This window comes from Macaca nemestrina, chromosome 3 (assembly GCF_043159975.1).
Source record: "Macaca nemestrina isolate mMacNem1 chromosome 3, mMacNem.hap1, whole genome shotgun sequence".
Taxonomy (NCBI): domain Eukaryota; kingdom Metazoa; phylum Chordata; class Mammalia; order Primates; family Cercopithecidae; genus Macaca; species Macaca nemestrina.
Genome location: NC_092127.1, coordinates 190,912,112 through 190,930,828, shown reverse-complemented (window position 1 = coordinate 190,930,828; position 18,717 = coordinate 190,912,112). Strand labels below are relative to the sequence as shown.

Sequence of the window (18,717 nt, the reverse complement as noted above, 5' to 3'; positions counted from 1 at the left end):
AATGGTGCGATCTCGGATCATTGTATTTTCACCTCCCTGGTTGGAGCGATTCTCCTGCCTCAGCCTCCCAAGTAGCTGGGATTACAGACATGTGCCACCAAGCACAGCTAACTTTTTTATATTTTTGGTAGAGACAGGGTTCACCATGTTGGCCAAGCTGGTCTCAAGCTCCTGACCTCAGGTGATCTGCAGCGCTGGCCTCCCAAAGTGCTGGGTTACAGGCGTGAGCCACTGCACCCAAACAAGAAAATAACTTCTTAAATGTTTTAAACACAAAAGCGGAACTACAAATCCCATCCTCTTAGAGCACATTTAAGTGCACAGGATTATCTTTATTTTTTTTATTTTTATTTTTTGGAGACGGAGTCTCGCTCTGTCTCCAGGATGGAGTGTGGTGGCGCGATCTCAGCTCACTGCAACCTCTGCCTCCCGGGTTCAAGTGATTCTCCTGTCTCAGCCTCCTGAGTAGCTGGGATTACAGGTGCCCGCCACCACGCCCAGCTAATTTTTGTACTTTTAGTAGAGACAGGGTTTCACCATGTTGGCCAGGATGGTGTCGATCTCTTGATCTCCTGATCGGCCCACCTCGGCCTCCCAAAATGCTGGGATTACAGGCGTGAGCCAAGGCACCTGGCCAGGATTATCTTTAAAAAGGAAGGCTGGTGCCGGGTGCAGTGGCTCATGCCTGTGATCCCAGCACTTTGGGAGGCCGAGGCAGCAGGACTGCTTGAGGTCAGGAGTTTGAGACCAGCCTTGGCAACACAGTGAGATCCAGTCTCTACAAAAAATTTAAAAATTAGCCTGGTATGGCAGCAGTATCTGTGGTCCCAGCTACATGGGAGGCTGAGGTGGGAGGATCCCTTATGCTTGGGAGGGCTGAGGCTTTGGTTAGCTTTGAGGGTGCAACTGCACTCCAGCCTGGGTAGGGGAGCGAGACCCTATCTCAAAAATAAAAATAAGTAAATAAATACCAGAGTCACACAAACGCGATATAAACCCCAAGAGCTAGAAACCATGAGGTGTCCTTGGGAGGAAAGGGTGGAGCGGACAGGAGATGAGGCTGCACCTGGGAGAGTGGACTTGATTCTCACACAGGGCTGCACTCTCTGCGGCCCATGGTGTCCCACGGCTCTCACAGAAGCAAACGATATCTGTGCTGAAGAAAACTAGCTCACCACCTACATCATACAAGGTGTACCCCTCTGAAGTGAGATTCCATCTCTTTTAACTTAAAAAAACTAACTAAAAATAAACTAATCGAGCTTTTAGACTTAAAAACATAGCCACTGAAAATAAAACCTCAGTGGTTGCATTAAATAAGATTACTTCAGCTGAAAAGAAAATGAGTAAAATAGAAAGAAGACATCTAGATTGCAGCCCCGGGACAAACACAGAAAATGGAGAATCTTTTTAGAACCGTGAAGGACAGCAGGAGCTGGTGCACCAGAGGCCAAACCAGGAGCCCCAAGAGCCTGGCCACTGGTGAGCAAGCAGGTTCTACGACAGATGGCAGATGTGGAACCTTGGGGTCAGGAGCACGGATCCCAACAATAAAAACAAACTCACCCAGAGAGACACACACAGCCCTCCAGACAAACCTGGAAGCAATAAGACAGACAGGGCCTGCACCTGCACCAGAAGTGCAACAGTGCCGACGCAGACCCCTCCCTGGAAACAGCAGCGGGGAAGGGGAATGGCATCGAGAGGGTCAAGGCATCGAGAGTGGGTGGAGGTGTGTGCTGAAAACTGCTGGTGGGAGAGTCGAAACAGGAGCAGACGGTGTTGCAATTCAATTCAGTGGCTAGGTGCGACTTTGCATAGGTGTGGTGTTATGACAGGTATTAGTTCCTGGCTCAACTGCCCTTGTTACAGTCTTTTGTGATAATGTTAGGTGTGTCGGGCCTCGGGGGCAGGCCTCTGACCTCCCTACCCTCCTTTCACCTGCCCTCAGGCAGGTCACTAATCTTCCCAACTTCTTGACTATGGGTTTTAAGACCCTCCCTAAAGAGGGTTCCGCCCTATGCCCTGAGGGAAGGAATGCCCAAGAGGACTGGGTTCAAGGAGCTTCCAGAAAGCTGAACACGGTAGAGGTTCACCGGGAGTTGCGACCCGGGAAGCATGGAAGCTCCATGCCCCTTCCCTGTACATACCTTGCCTGATGGTCTCTTCACCTGTATCCTTTGCACTATCCTTTATACTAAACTGATAAGTGTTTCCCTAAGTTCTGTGAGCCACTCCAGCAAATTAATCGAACCCAAAGTGGGGGTGGGGGTGCCATCACACCTCATGTAGCCCATAAATACATGTACCTACTATGTACCCACAAAAATAAAAAATTAAAACAATTTAAAAACAAAGAGGGGGCCAGGCATAGTGGCCCATGCCTATAATCCCAGCACTTTGCGAGGCCAAGGCAGGTGGATCACTTGAAGCCAGGAGTTTGAGGGCAGCCTGGCCAACATGGTGAAACCCCTCTCTACTAAAAATACAAACATTAGCCAGGTGTGACGGTGTATGCCTGAAATCCCAGCTACTCAGGTGGCTGAGGCAGGAGAATCACTTGAACCCAGCAGGCAGAGGTTGCAGTGAGCCAAGACTGTGCCACCACACTTAGGCCTGGGCGACAGAGTGAGACTCTGTCTCAAAAAATAAAAATAAAAATGAAGAGGGGTTGGTGGGAACCTAACTTGAAGCCAGTCTGTTAGAAGTTCCGAGAGGCCTGGACTTGAGACTGGTGGGCGGCATCCTGGGGACAGAGTCCTCACCCTGTGGGATCTGATGTTATCTCCAGGTAGATGTTGTCAGAACTGAATCAGAGGACACCCAGCTGGTGTCTGCTGTGTGGTCTTCTATGTGGATGACTGTTGCAGTGGAGGGGAGATGAAATACACGGGTAAACCGAGTTTTTCCTAGGCAATAGGTTTTTTTCTCTACCAAACAGAAAGCAAGCCCTAAAAATAACTTTCAAGCAATCTATAGAGTGAAAAGAATTTGGGCACGGCCCAGCACGGTGGCTCACACCTGTAACCCCGACACTCTAGGAGGCTGAGGTGGGAGGATTGTTTAAGCCCAGGAGTTTGAGACCAGCCTGGGCAACAAAGTGAGACCCCGGATCTACAAAAAACAATTAGCCAGGTGTGGTAGCACAAGCCTGTGGTCCCAGATACTCGGCAGGGTGAGGCGGGAGGATTGCCTATGCCCCGGAAATTGCGCTACTGCACTCCAGCCTGGGTGATACAGCAAGAAAAAAAAGAAAGGACTGGACATGTCCCCATTACCTGCCTGCGCTCCCGGCGGGTCAGGGTGTGGCCGTTGAGGATGCGCCAGAGCATGCGTGCTGCGATCTTGGTGTCGATCCATAGCAGGCGGAAGCCATGGTAGTAGTGCTTCAGCTCGTCCAGCACCCTCTGCCCCAGGGACTTCTTCACCACCACCTCTGCGGGGGGGCTGTACACTGGGCCACCTTCCTCCAGCTTCTTGTTTTTGTCCTTCAAGGACTTGAGGGACTTCTCTACTACCGAGTCATCGCCAACAGGGCGTGAAGAGTGCCAGCCGCGCACAGGAAGGCACCGAGGTCCCACGACCACAAAACCCACAGAGGTAGAGGTCCATGGCGCTCCCAACACCGTGCGAAGGCACTCGGGTCTCAGAGTCCAACAGCCGAGGTGATCACCTCTGAAGGATGGGTACACAGGGTGGATGGAAGTGCAGCAGCCAAATGGAACATTCCTTGAAAAGGGAAGAGTAGAAAACAGTATTAAGAGCCAGCACTGGCCAGGCGCGGTGGCTCAAGCCTGTAATCCCAGCACTTTGGGAGGCCGAGACGGGCGGATCACGAGGTCAGGAGTTCGAGACCATCCTGGCTAACACGGTGAAACCCCGTCTCTACTAAAAAATACAAAAAACTAGCCAGGCGAGGTGGCGGGTGCCTGTTGTCCCAGCTACTCGGGAGGCTGAGGCAGGAGAATGGCGTAAAAACCCGGGAGGCAGAGCTTGCAGTCAGCTGAGATCCGGCCACTGCACTCCAGCCTGGGCGACACAGCGAGACTCCGTCTCAAAAAAAAAAAAAAAAAAAAAAAAAAAAAAAGAGCCAGCACTAGCCTTTGACAGCTCAGCACCAAACACCAACAGCAGCAAAACCCACATGCCCCGTGCCATGCCATGTCACAACCACACACAGTCCCACCTACTTCCTGATGTTTGCACTGCCCCTGGGGAGCCCTTCGGAAGGGAGGCCAGGACAGCGTGCAGCCCCCTCAGCCCCACACCTCGTCGGACAGCAGCATGGGCTTGCTGATCCCCACAGAAGGGCGGGCAGGTCAGACACAAACACAATCAGCAAAGGATGGATCCCTGGGTGGGTCTCCCAGGCCCACTCCCAGAGACTTGGGGAGTTAGGGTGCATCGCTTTGGCACTTCGTGGGGGAATGGAGGGCAGAGTAGAGACTTTGTTGACTTTGGAGGTCCTCTCCTCCAACAAGTGACTTTCTGGAAAGACCCGTGGCTCTTGAGCAAGACCTGCAGATCAGTAAGGGCGCTCGCTGACCTCAGATCTCTACACTAGCTGTCTGCAGGCACCGGAGCAAAACAGTAAAATCCAAAGAATAAGGCCCAAAGCCCATCTCCTCCTCCTCTACGCACCTGTCCACTCTGGCACCAGCAGGCTCTGAGATCACAGCCTCACACCTGCCCCCTTGCCTGGACATCCCGAGCTCACGCCCTTGCTTTACTCAGACCTCCCTGACCACTGCACCGCTCTGGCCTCTCATCCACAGTGCTGCCTCCTAGCGGGTGCCCTGCTGACAACTGGTCATCTTAGAGACCAGGTGCATACTGTGTGCACCACACTTGCTTTCTCCCAACCGGAATGTGGGTCTGCGAGGGCCAGAGAGCAGGCTCGAGGCCTCACAGGCGGCAGCGGGAGGCTGGCACTAACCCAGACCCATCTCGGTCCAAGCTGCATCGGCCCCAGCAGCCGCCTGTGCCGTATCCATCACAGAAAGGCCTTGAGGAGGCCACTGCAGCCCGAGCATCTGCAGCATGGACTGTGCCTGGCCCAGAGACTACGGTTTGTGTGCAACACAGAGACTATCATTTGACCGCAGCGTGGTGCCACAACACCATTTACAGTCCAAAATTCAAACAGCTGACCTGTGCGAGGCCCTTTCAGGCTCACGATCTCCTGCGTGTCTTGCCTGGCACACTAGAAACTCCCCTGCAATTGGGCACAAATCCCCCCTGGGTGGCCCGAGCTCACCTAAAAGGCCATGTGTGTCGCATAACTTCACATCAGCTCCTCCTGCTTCCATCAGTTCTCTGTGCCTGGCCTGACACCAGCGGCAAAGCCGGAGTTCCGGAGCAGACTGTTGGAGCTCAAATTCCAGCTCCACTACTTACTGCTGTGTGACCTTGACTGAGTAATTTAACCTCTCTGTGCTTTGGGAGCATTTCTCGTGAATTCGTGTGTTAATAGATACTAAGTACCAGGACAGTAACTGAGACATGAGAACACCCACCAACGATGTGGCTCCTGTGATTACCACTGCCTCACAGCCTCGGAGAAGCCACCGATCAGAGCTGAAAGCCAGGCGGGGACTCTCCGGACCCGCTGCTTGTCTCTCAGATGGGGATACTGGGGGCCTGCAGACACAGGCCTGCCTCGGCTTGTAGCCCGGAGAGGGCAGTGCGACTGGTGCAGGGCACTGTCAGCCCAGGGCAGCTTAGAGTGAGCGCACACCAGGATCAGAAGCCCAGGCAGCGGGGGCTCCTCTCTGCACCAGTAATGGTCTGGGATCTCCCACAAGAACTCTCCCAGGCTCAGAGTCTTCCCTCAATTGCAGACAAGCAAACCCAACACTGACCTCATGGAAAGGTTCTCAAGAATACGGGAAACAGACACATGGAAGGTGCCTGGTGGACACCAGTGAGGCCTGGGAGGGGCAGAAAGGGGGACAGGCACCCCCCCTTGGTCACCTCCCCAATCCCTGTGAGGGCAGCTCCAGGCTCTCTCCAGGGTGGCCCAGCCCCACCCACCATGTCTCTAGGTTCTCCCCAGCTCTGGAGTCACCTCTGAGCCAGGAAGAGGCCCCTGAATCCACACAGTCCAGAGTGAAGGCATGCTGAGGGCCGAGCCACACAGAATGCAGCAGAGCCCACGCAGCCTCAGACTGCCCCCTGGCCAGGCTGTGTTCCTTCTGTGAGGTGGGCTCACCTCCCAGTGTGGGTGACGACAGTGCCCGTGCATGGGAACACACCTCCTCCCTACATCAAGCTGAATTCCACAACTTCCCAACCCTCAGTTAGCAAGGAAGATGGTGGCTTCCACAAGAAGGCATGATGCCAGCAGTCACGGGGTGTTGACAGGCAAAGACGAAGACTCAAAAAAACAGACCAGGCAGAGAAGCACAAGGCGGACTCAGTGAAGGCAGGGAGCCATCCAGAGTTGGACACACCCACAGGGGCCTGGTCCTCACCACAGTAACGTCCCCCGGCAAATCCCATCAGCATTCACACTAAGTACAGATTTAGAAACAAAAATAGCCTCACATCAGCTGAGGTCTCCCCACTGAATGAGATTCAGGTTTGCTGGGTCTCACAACTGCTGTCTGACAGTCTGCTTAGCCAAAGTCTGGGCGCTGCTTCTCTGCCTTTGTTTCTATGGGAAAGAACGCTGGAAGCTGATACATAATGTCCATGATGTTCTCTTGGATCAAAAATACTCTGGCAGGGCGCAGTGGCTCACATCTGTAATCCCAGTGCTTTGGGAGGCCAACGTGGGTGGATCACTTGAGGCCAGGAATTCAAGACCAGCCTGGCCAACATAGTGAAACCTTGTCTCTACTAAAACTACAAAAATTAGCAGGGTGTGGTGGCACACACATGTAATCCCAGTTACTTGGAGGGCTGAGGCATGAGAACTGCTTGAAGCTGGGAGGTGGAGGCAGCAGGGAGGCAGAGGCTACAGTGAGCCAAGACCGTGCCACCACACTCCAGCCTAGGTAACAGAGTGAGATTGTCTTAAAAAAAAAAAAAGCTCTATCAGCTGAGCACCATGGCTCACACCTGTAATCCCAGCACTACACGAGGCCAAGGAAGGAGGGCTGCTCAATTCCAGGAGTTCGACCCTAGCCTGGGCAACATAGTGAGACCTTGTCTCTACAGAGAAAAAAAAAAAAAAAAAAAGGCCAGGCGTGGTGGCTCACGCCTGTAATCCTAGCACTTTGGGAGGCTGTGGCGGGCGGATCACAAGGTCAGGAGTTTGAGACCAGCCTGGCCAATATGGTGAAACCCTGTCTCTACTAAAAATACAAAAATTAGCCGGGCGTGGTAGTGCATGCCTATCATCTCAGCTACTTGGGAGGCCGAGGCAGGAGAATCACTTGAACCTGGGAGGTGGAGGTTGCAGTGAGCCAAGACTGTGCCATTACACCCCAGCCTAGGCGATAGAGTGAGACTCCGTCCCCCGCCGCCCAAAAAAAATGATCCACCTACTCACCCTCAGAGATCTGGGCCATTTCAACTGAGGATTACCTGCATCTGTAAAATAACTGTTTAAAAAAACTAATGTAAATGGTTACGATTTATAGCTACTTGTCTGGTGACTCCAGGTGTGTATACTGTGTGACCAAAATAAAAAGTAAAAGTTTTTGGCTGCTGAAACATTACCACCATCCACAATTCTTTTTTTTTTTTTTTGAGACACAGTTTTGTTCTGTCACCCAGGCTGGAGTATAGTGGCACAATCTGGGCTCACCGCAAGCTCTACCTTCCAGGTTCACAAAGTTTTCCTGCCTCAGCCACCGAGTAGCTGGGATTACAGGCATGTGCCACTACACCCAGCTAATTTTTGTATTTTTAGTAGAGATGAAGTTTCACCATGTTGGCCAGACTGGTCTCAAACTCCTAACCTCAAGTGATCTGCCTGCCTCAGCCTCCCAAAGTGCTGAGATTACAGGCATGAGCCACTGCACCTGGCCTCATCCATGATTATTATACATATATTTTTGAGACAGACTCTCCCTCAGTTGCCCAGCCTGGAGTGCAGTGGTGTGATCCTGGCTCACTGCAACCTCCACCTCTTGGGTTCAAGTGATTCTCCTGCCTCAGCCTCCCAAGTACCTGGGATTACAGGCGTGCAGCATCACACCCAGTTATTTTTGTATTTTTAGTAGACACGGGGTTTCACCATGTTGGCCAGGCTGGTCTTGAACTTCTGGCCTCAAGCGATCTGCCCACCTCAACTTCCCAAAGTGCTGAGATTAGAGATGTGAGCTACTGTGCCTGGCCTCATCCTTAATTCTTGATAAGTAAACAAGTCCATCAAAACAGCTGTACAGTCCTCATTGTTTAAATTTTCAAGTAGACGTTCAAAACTGGGAACTTTAAAAAAAGTTACGTGACTAAAGTACAGCTTTTATGTTTTGTTGTTGTTGTTGAGGCGAGTCTCGCTCTGTAGCCCAGGCTGGAGTGCAGTGGCGCCATCTTGGCTCACTGCAAGCTCCGCCTCCCGGGTCCCACTTCAAGCAATTCTCCTGCCTCAGCCTCCCAAGTAGCTGGGATTACAGGAACATTCCACCATGCCCAGCTGATTTTTAAATTATTATTAGAGATGGGGTTTCACCATGTTGGCCAGGCTGGTCTTGAACTCTGACCTCGTGATCTGCCCACCTCAGTCTCCGAAAGTGTTGGGATTACAGGTGTGAGCCACCGTGCCCGGCCAGCTTTTGTTTTAGTATGAAATTTAAATGCTAAAAAGTTGCTGGACAAATTCAACATCCATTTCTAATAAAAAGAATAACAGACAGAACAGGCCGGGCGCGGTGGCTCAAGCCTGTAATCCCAGCACTTTGGGAGGCCGAGACGGGCGGATCACGAGGTCAGGAGATCGAGACCATCCTGGCGAACATGGTGAAAACCCGTCTCTACTAAAAAATACAAAAAACTAGACGGGCGCGGTGGCGGGTGCCTGTTGTCCCAGCTACTCGGGAGGCTGAGGCAGGAGAATGGCATGAACCCGGGAGGCGGAGCTTGCAGTGAGCTGAGATCCGGCCACTGCACTCCAGCCTGGGCGACAGAGCGAGACTCCATCTCAAAAAAAAAAAAAAAAAAAAAAACCAGACAGAACAAAGATTACTTAAACCCAAAAGCTAACACCATATGTCACAAACACTACATTCTGTATTTCCTGCTATTGTGATACTGCATGACTGACTACAGCTGCTCTGACACAGATCTGGCTACTGAGCTAAGAACTGAAACCACCCCAGAAGCAGAAGCCCTGGGAAAGAAAAGGCAGATAATTACTGTGTACTAAGATCACAGCCATAAACTAAACCCGGGCTGCTACAAGAGCTGAACAAATAACAGGAAAGGGGTCAGATACAAGAAAATTGTACAACTTAGCAACTTACGGGACAGCAATAATCACTTAGAAAAGACAATGAAAAGAAATAGAAAATAATAAACATCTGGAAATTATCTAAAATGCAATGCATGTGACCTATACAAAGAAAATAGGCCGGGTGCAGTGGCTCATGCCTGTAATCCCAGCACTTTGGCAGGCCAAAGTCAGGAGGATTGCTTAAGTCCAGGAGTTTGAGACCAGCCTGGACAACACAGTGAGATCCTGTCTACAAAAAATACCGAGAAGAAAAAAATTTAGCAAGGCGTGGTGGTACGTGCCTGAAGTCCCAGCTACTCAGGAGGCTAAGGTGGGAGAATGGCTTGAGCCTGAGAGATCAAAGCTGCAGTGAGCCATGATTGCACCACTGCACTCTAGCCTGGGCAATGAACAGAATGAGACCCTGTCTCAAAAAAAAAAAAAAAAAAAAAAAAAAAAAAAGTAATATTCCTTCCCAACTGCTTTGATGGGTTTAATGACACTTCAGTTACGATCCTAAAAAGACTGCTTTAGAAGTGAAATGGTTCAGCTCATCTAGAAGGACAGACAAACACTCAAAGGAAAGTCCAGAGAGATGAGGTTTGGGGGAACTGGTCCCCAGGGAGGAACACCTGCTGGAGAACTCACTAAAGAAAATAACGGGAGCAGCTAGGCGTGGTGGCTCATGCCTGTAATCCTAGCACTTTGGGAGGTTGAGGTAGTTGGATCACCTGAGGTCAGGAGTTCAAGAAGAGCCTGGCCGATGTGGTGAAAATTCTGTATTTTCGTACTAAAAATGCAAAAATTAGCTGGGTGTGGTGGCAGTGCCTCTAATCCCAGCTACTAGAGAGGCTGAGGCAGGAGAATCACTTGAACCCAGGAGGCAGAGGTTGCAGTGAGCTGAGATCACGCCACTGCACTCCAGCCTGGGCGACAGAGCGAGACTCCGTCTCAAAAAAAAAAAAAAAAAAAAAAAAAAAAAAAAGAGACTGTCTCAAAAAAAAAAAAAAAAAAAAAAAAAGAAAATGCAACCGCAAGCAAAAAGACATAAGAAAACCAAATTTTTTTCTCATCCAAAGTTATAATAAAATTACGCTATTTGTGGACCTTAAAGTTGCAGTTTCTGCCGGGCATGGTGGCTCACAGCTATAATCTCAGCACTTTGGGAGGCTAAGGCGGGCGGATCACGGGAGGTCAGGAGTTCAAGACCAGCCTGGCCAATGTGGTGAAACCCTGTCTCTAATAAAAATACAAAAATTAGCTAGGTGCAGTGGAGCATGCCTGTAATCACAGCTACTTGGGAGACTGAGGCAGGAGAATCACTTGAACCTGGGAGGCAGAGGTTGCAGTCAGTAAGCATGTGCCACTGCACTCCAGCCTGGGTGACAGAGCAAGACTGTCTCAAAAAAAAAAAGTTGCAGTTTCAAAGAACCAACAGACATTAAATGAGACTTGCTGTACACCAAAATACTGACACTAGACACTTTGAAGGTTCAGTGGCCAGTGCCCACTCCAACTGGGAGTCCAAAAATTAAATTCCATTTAATTCCTGTTAGGGGACAGGAAGGCTTCTGTCCCCAGCCCTCCAAGTGCAACTGGGCACTGAGGTTAGGAATGCTTCTATACTTCCTAAAGATTAACTGAGGCATGTGACAATCATTTTCAAAATGGAAAAATAAAGGTTTAAAAGAAACAAAGAACAGGAAAGTACGATACACTGTTTCCCTCAAAAGTCAAGAGTCACTGGTGACTCTCCACCATTTTCAAACCCTGTTTTCAAATAGACAGGTGCAGAGTGATACTGATTTACTCACAGGCAGCTCCTCAACCCCAGGGTGTTGGCACAGCTGAGATGAGCAGGATCCCCCGGACTACCTATAACAGGAACAGGGGAAAATAAATAAGTAGTAAATCAGGGATTTATACTGATACCTTTTTTTGTTGTTGGTTTTTGGAGTTTCGCTCCTGCGTCCAGGCTAGAGTGCCAATGGCGTGATCTTGGCTTACTGCAATCTCCGCCTCTTGGGTTTAATCGATTCTCCTGCCTCAGCCTCCTGAGTAGCTGGAATTACAGGTGCCCACCACCATGCCCAGCTAATTTCTGTGTGTGTGTGTGTTTTGTTTTTTGTTTTTTTTAGTAGAGATGGAGTTTTACCACGTTGGCCAAGCTGGTCTCAAACTGCTGACCTCAGGTGATCTGCCTGCCTTGGCCTCCCAAAGTGCTGGGATTGCAGGCATGAGCCACCGTGCCCAGCCTTTTGTTCATTTTTATTTATTTATTTGACTTTGCCCAGGCTGGAATGCAGTGGTACAATCACGGCTCACTGCTGCCTTGAACTCCTGGGCTCAAGGGATCCTTTTGCCTCAGCCTCCCAAGCAGCTGGGACTACAGGCATGCACCATCATGCCCGGCTAATTTTTGTAAAGACGGGGTTTCATTTTGTTACCTATTTGCCTAGGCTGGTCTCCAACTTTTGGCATCAAGCGACCCTCCTGCATTGGTCTCCCAAAGTGTTGGGATTACAGGCATGAGCCACCACGCCCAGCCTGATATCCTCTAAGTCTGAAAGAAGGTGGGGTGCCGTGGCTCACGCCTATAATCCCAGCACTTTGGGAGGCAAAGGCGGGTGGATCACCTGAGGCCAGGAGTTCAAGACCAGCTTGACCTACGGTGAAACCTCGTCCCTACTAAAAATACAAAATTAGCCGGGCATGGTGGCGCATGCTTGTAATCCCAGCTACTTGGGAGGCTGAGTCAGGAGAATCGCTTGAACCCGGGAGGCAAAGGTTGCAGTGGGCTGGACTGTACCACTGCACTCCAGCCTGGGTAACAAGAGTGAAACTCCGTCTCAAAAAGAAAAAAAAAGGTCTGAAAGAGTACAGATCTCTTTTGTAGAAACCTGTGTGTGGGCCGGGCGCGGTGGCTCAAGCCTGTAATCCCAGCACTTTGGGAGGCCGAGACGGGTGGATCACGAGGTCAGGAGATCGAGACCATCCTGGCTAACACGGTGAAACCCCGTCTCTAACGAACATACAAGAAAATTAGCCGGGCGAGGTGGCGGGCGCCTGTAGTCCCAGCTACTCGGGAGGCTGAGGCAGGAGAATGGCGTGAATCCGGGGGGCGGAGCTTGCAGTGAGCCGAGATCGCGCCACTGCACGCCAGCCTGGGGCACAGAGCAAGACTCCGTCTCAAAAAAAAAAAAAAAAAAAAGAAACCTGTGTGTGTAAGTTTCTGGAACCCAGTTCTGAGTGTTGGAAGGTTTCAGAACATAAGTGAAGGGTCTGCCCCAGTTGGGAAAACAGTATCTCAAAGTAGTCCTAAAGAAAGATGGGGAGCCTCAAGTAGACCCTGGCTCCAGACACCCCAAGAGGGAAGCCAAGCAGGCCAGCCCTAGGGAGGGAGCACTCCTACCAGTTGGCACCATCCCCACTCACTTCAGCTGGCTCTGGGAGAAACGTGATCTCTATGCAGACAGCCCTACAGAGCAAGCAATGACCCCAAGGGGCAAGAGCTGTAAGAATTACTACAACCACAGGCCGGGCGCAGTGGCTCATGCCTGTAATCCCAGCGCTTTGGGAGGCCGAGGCGGGTGGATCACCTGAGGTCGGGAGTTCAAGACCAGCCTGGCCCACATGGTGAAACTCCATCTCCACCAAAAAAAAAAAAAAAAAAATTAGCCAGGCATGATGGCAGGTGCATGTAATGCCAGCTACTCGGGAGGCTGAGGCAGGATAATCACCCGAACCCGGGAGGCAGAGGTTGCAGTGAGCTGAGATCACGCCATTGCACTCAAAAAAAAAAAAAAAAAAAAAAAAAAAGAATTACTAGAACCACAAACACCAAGAGTAAGCCATTTCTTGTATAAACAACAAGTGATAAGCGTACAGCACATTTCTAGGATTTCAACATGTTTTTGATGTTTTCCCTAACTTGCTGTAGTTCCTACAAGCATAAAGTCGGAATTAATTCATACTACCGACATTCAGAGCCCACTGTGGTCAAACTTCATGCTGGGAACAAGACAGGAATAGAAGCAGCAGGGCCAGAGGCACCAGCCCATGGAGGTGTCAGGCCAGGCTGTGCAGAGGCTAGGTAGTGCCAGAGCCAGCAGGTGGCACCTTGAGATGCCCAGTGGCCTTGAACCTCTAGGCAGTGGGGTTGCAATGAGTCCTCAGCCAGGGAGCAGAAAGTGCAGGTTTAAGATGGGGGAGCTCACTCCAGCCAGCCACGAGAGCCAGCATGAGAGGAGGGACAAGATGGGGAGGGCAGGCACTGATCCTGCTCCCAGCGGACCCATTTGTCACTTCACCTCATTTAACAGGAGGCAACCCTCATGCTTCTGTGGGGAAGGAAATTCCTAGCACGTGCCACATTTAGGGCTTGTAACAGTCTGGTCTGTAAATTGGGAGCTGGGTTAAGGGAAAAATGTTAGCTATGTTCTCATACACATCAAGTTACATTTTAAGTTAAAATTTAAAAGCACAGTGCAAGTGAACACACCAAGACCCTTCTCACTCCAGCTGAGACCAGCTTTGGTCCCTCACCTTTCTCCACATGAAGGGGGCCCAGCACATTCTCCACTATCCTCCCCACACCATGGCACCTTCGGCCCCTCCACCCCTGCCCTGGCCAGCTCCTGCGCCTTAAGGGCTCAGCCCAGCAAGCAGGAAGGCTGGCAGGTCCCCAGAGCTCCCTGATCTGCCCCCCGCAGTGATCCTACCTTCTCTCTAACACTTGCTGTCCCACGGGCTCCCTTACTAGGCTCTCCCTAAAACCTGTTCTGATGGCTTCTGTTCCCAGCTCTCCAAGGAACCCCAAGTCAAGGCCATCCAGGGCGATGGGGATCACTGTTCCATGTCCCTCATGAGCACAGATGTCATCTGTGGCCAGGCCCTGCTGGGAGCCCTTCTGTTCTTTTTTCCAACATCAATGAATTCTCCAACTGGGAGTCCAACAATTTAATTCCATACTGACACTACCCGGAGTTAGCCTACAGGGTGAGGGCTCAGTCGACAAGACTGCCCCCACTCCATATGCCAGGCTACCCACAGTTCAGCTGACTACAAATTTGAGGGTTCCCATGACTGCCTTGGTTTTGATAATTCACAAGAATGACTCAGATGCCAGCAACGGGCTCTACTTACTATCACACTTTATTATAAAGGGTGCCTAGGAACAACCAGATAGAGAGGCCAAGACGCCAAGGCCAGAGAGGTCCTGAGCACAGGATCCTTTGTCCTGTGGAGCAGGGTGAACACCAATGGGAAGCCTCACCAGCCTCCTCACCCGGAAGTTCTTATCAAGGCTTCATGATTGATTACAGTATTGGCCTACTGGCCATGGGGACTGAACTAAATCTCCAAACCCTCTCCCCTCCTGGAAGGGGCAGGAAGTTCCCACCCTCTAATCACATCACGGCCAGCGCCTCAATCTATCTAAGGGCTTGCCTAGAGTCACCTCATTAGCATAAACTCAGGTGCTGTGATAATGAATAATAGAAGACACTCCCAATCTCACGCCTGTAATCCCAGCACTCTGGGAGGCCAAGGTGGGTGGATTGCTGTTGAGCTCAGGAGTTAAGCCTGGGCAACACAGAGAGACCCTGTCTCTACAAAAAATAAAAAAAATCAGCTGGCAGGAGGATCGCTTAGAGGCTGCAGTGAGCCATGATCAAGCTTCTGCACTCCAGCCTGGGTGACAGAGCAAGACCCTGTCAAAAATACAAATAAACAAAAAAAGACACTCCCATCATTCAGGAAACTTCCAGGGTTTTCAGCCCTCAGTGCTGGTGCCAGGATCGGGTCAAAGAACAAATATATTTCTTATCATAACACACCTTTCTTCACCTGGCTTCCAGGGGACAATGATCCCCTTGCCACTGCTGGGATATCCTCCCTACCTGACCTCCACCTCTTCCCCAGGCAATCTCTTCCCTGACTTGAATACACACCCCCCACAGGTCTGATGAGCACTGCACATTCCACACCTCCAAGAACTCTCAACTCACCCCCTGCCTTGTGCTCCTCCCCAGTTTCAACAAATGGCACTGTTGTCCCCAGACAGCTCAGGCCAGAGGTCACCTCTCCTACACAGCCCTTAGGGTCAACCCCGCTTCTACTCATAAAGCGATTTCCTTCCAAAGAGGACAATATGGAGAGGCAGGAGAAGAGTAACTGGGCAGTGAAAACCTGACCAACACCACTTCAGCCTACCAATCAAGGTCAACATCAACAGTGACAAATCATTTGGATAGCATGGAGCCTAGATATGATGTGATGAGGATGCTTCACCTCTGTGGTCTTCCTCCAGAAAAACCATCTTTCCCAGCTTGATTATGAGGAAACATCAAAAAATACCAGTAGAGCAGCAAGCACCCTACACTCCACCTGAGCACTACTCCTCAAAGATGTCAAGGTCACTGCAGACAAGGAAAGCCTGAGAAGTAATCAAGGTGGGTAGTGCAGATGGGTCCTGGGACAGAAGAAAGACCTTAGAGTGAAGAATAGGAGAGTAAAGAAAATCTGAACTTTGGGAGGCTGAGACGCACAGATCACCAGGTCAGGAGATCGAGACCATCCTGGCTAACACGGTGAAACCCTGTCTCTACTAAAAAAATACAAAAAACAAGCCGGGCGAGGTGGCAGGCGCCTGTAGTCCCAGCTACCTGGGAGGCTGAGGCAGGAGAATGGTGTAAACCTGGGAGGCAGAGCTTGCAGTGAGCTGAGATCCGGCCACTGCGCTCCAGCCTGGGTGACAGAGCGAGACTCCGTCTCAAGAAAGAAAAAAAAAAAAAAAAAAAAAAAAGAAAATCTGAATACATTATGGACTTTAGTGAACAGTAACAGATCAAGGTCAGTTCATTAACTGTGACAACGAACCCTACTCATGTAAGATGTTAGTAGCAGGGGCCTGCAGCACTCCACTTGATGTATCACTCATAGGGGTTCAGGGACCTCCTCCACAGTCCAGCCCTGGGTTGTGCTGGCTCTGAAATCCCTATTGTTCCTACAGCAGACCTGCCAGTGTCCCTGTCACAAAGTGCAGTAGTAACTACGGAAGACATTTGTTTTCCTGAAATGACAGAATCACACATAAAAAGTTAATTATTGGCCGGGCGCGGTGGCTCAAGCCTGTAATCCCAGCACTTTGGGAGGCCGAGATGGGCGGATCACGAGGTCAGGAGATCGAGACCATCCTGGCTAACATGGTGAAACCCCGTCTCTACTAAAAAATACAAAAAAAAAAAAAAAAACTAGCCGGGCGCGGTGGCGGGCGCCTGTAGTCCCAGCTACTCCGGAGGCTGAGGCAGGAGAATGGCGTGAACCCGGGAGGCGGAGCTTGCAGTGAGCTGAGATCCGGCCACTGCACTCCAGCCTGGGCGGCAGAGCGAGACTCCGTCTCAAAAAAAAAAAAAAAAAAAAAAGTTAATTATTATTATTTACCAAAAACCTGCTACATAAGCATGAAGTGGCAAAAGTACTTTTATCACCATCAAGAGGTCCAGAGAGAGCTCTAACATCTAACACAGCAACTGGAAAGACCAAATGCTGAGCTCCACCTTCAGACTGTGCAGTTTCACCACCCAACATCCTCCCACCACTCCAAAAGTTTTAGTGGCTAACCAGCCATTATTGTTAAAAATTACAAGAATTGGGGGCCAGGCGAGGTGGCTCACGCCTGTAATCCCAGCACTTTGGGAGGTTGAGGTGGGTGGATCACCTGAGGTCAGGAGTTCGAGACCAGCCTGGCCAACACCAGGAAAACCGTCTCTACTAAAAATACAAAAATTAGCCAGTCGTGGTGGTGGGTGCCTGTAATTCCAGCAACTCAGGAGGCTGAGGCAGGAGAATCACTTGAACCCAGGAGGTGGGGGTTGCTGTAAGCCAAGATCACACCACTGCACTTTAGCCTGAGCAACAGATCGAGACACTGTCTCCAAAAACAAAAAAAAAAAAACAAAAAAAACCCACAAGAATTGGGAGGATACATTCAGGGCAACTTCAATCTCTCTCTCTGGGGGTGGGGAACAGAGACAAGAATTGAAGCTGGGTGTCTGGGCATGGTGGCTCCTGTAATCCCAGCACTTCGGGAGGCCAAAGCAGGAGGATCACTTGAGCCTTGGAGTTCAAGACCAGGCTGGGCAACATATCGAGACCTGTCTCTACAAAAAAATTACCAAAAAAAAAAAAATTAGCTGGGTGTTGTGTGGCACAATTAACAACTTGGGAAGCTGAGGCAGAAGGACAGCTTGAGCCCAGGAGTTGGAGGTGCAATTCGCACCACTGCACTAATTACTTTGAGTCCCCCTTAGCAAGTTTTATGTTTATTCCAATTTTACAAATAAGGACATAAACTCAGATAAGCTGGTTAATGAGAGAGAAGGAGGAGGTGGGCACACCCTGGAAGAGCATTCACTCCAGGCAGCACCTTAGGTTAGGGTGGCTAAGGCCACGCACCCTGAGGACCCTCAGGGCTCCGGAGTCCGCGTGTCCCCGGGTGCAGGTCGTGGCCTAATCACACCACAGGGGTCTGTGGGTGCTGGCATCACCTCATGGGTGACGGACCAGGAAGGCTCCCGCGGCCCAGCAGGTCCTGCTCGCCGGTGTCTGCCCGGCCCATCCAGTCTCGTCTCCGGGACCCCAAACGTGACTTAAGGGCACGGCCGACCTCGTGCGTGGACCACACGTTCCACGGAGCTTACTCGCGCAGGACGCGCCAGGGCTGCCCAGCCCTTCAGAACTTTCCCAAGCCTGTCTCGGAGGCAGTGACCCGCGGGGAACCGGCCGCTTAAGGTCACAGCACCAGGCAGAGGCCCAGCGGCTCCGCCCGGCGCTGGCGGTCCAGCCTGCGACGAGATTCGGGGCCCCCACCGGCCCACAGGGGCTCCGGAGGCCGGGACCGCCGGGACTCCACATCACGCGACAACCAGCCCGAACCCGAGGGTCGTCCGCGCTCCCGACCCACCAGCCCGGAGCCGGCCCCGCCCTGGGCGCCCGCCGCTTACCCCGCGGGGCGGTGACCCGAGACGGCGGAGGGAGGCGGGCGGGCGCCCGGCCGCGGCAGCTCCTCAGTAAGATGGACGCCATGTGCCCGGGCGCGGCAGCCGCTCAGGCCTCCCGAGCTGCCTCCTTCTCCTTCTCCGCGGCTGCCGCGTCTCTATGCCGTCCCGGCGGCGCCTCAGGCCCGGCCCGTGCGGACGGCTGACTGCGGCGGCTGGCCTCGGACTGGCGGCGCTCAGCTCAAGGACCCGGCACCGGCGGCGGCCTTGTCCCAGCACAGACGTCCAGAGGCGCAGGGCGGGGCGGCCAGGCCGCAGCTCCCATTGGGCCCCTCAGCG

The 18,717-nt window shown here is 51.5% G+C and overlaps 1 protein-coding gene across 3 annotated transcripts in view; it reads right to left on the bottom strand.

Moving 5' to 3' along the window:
* LOC105483840 (leucine zipper and EF-hand containing transmembrane protein 1) overlaps window positions 1-18,717 on the bottom strand; it is a 43,024-nt gene extending 24,307 nt beyond the window's left edge. For 2 of the 3 annotated variants that reach the window (XM_011744851.3, XM_011744852.3), the window contains exons 1-3: window positions 18,385-18,717; window positions 11,194-11,254; window positions 3,279-3,729 (exon numbers count right to left, since the gene is read on the bottom strand). In XM_011744851.3, the coding sequence (XP_011743153.1) occupies window positions 3,279-3,729; window positions 11,194-11,254; window positions 18,385-18,466 (594 nt within the window). In that variant the 5' untranslated portion in view covers window positions 18,467-18,717. The remainder of the gene's footprint in view (window positions 1-3,278; window positions 3,730-11,193; window positions 11,255-18,384) is intronic. The other variant, XM_011744850.3, reaches the window with a different exon arrangement.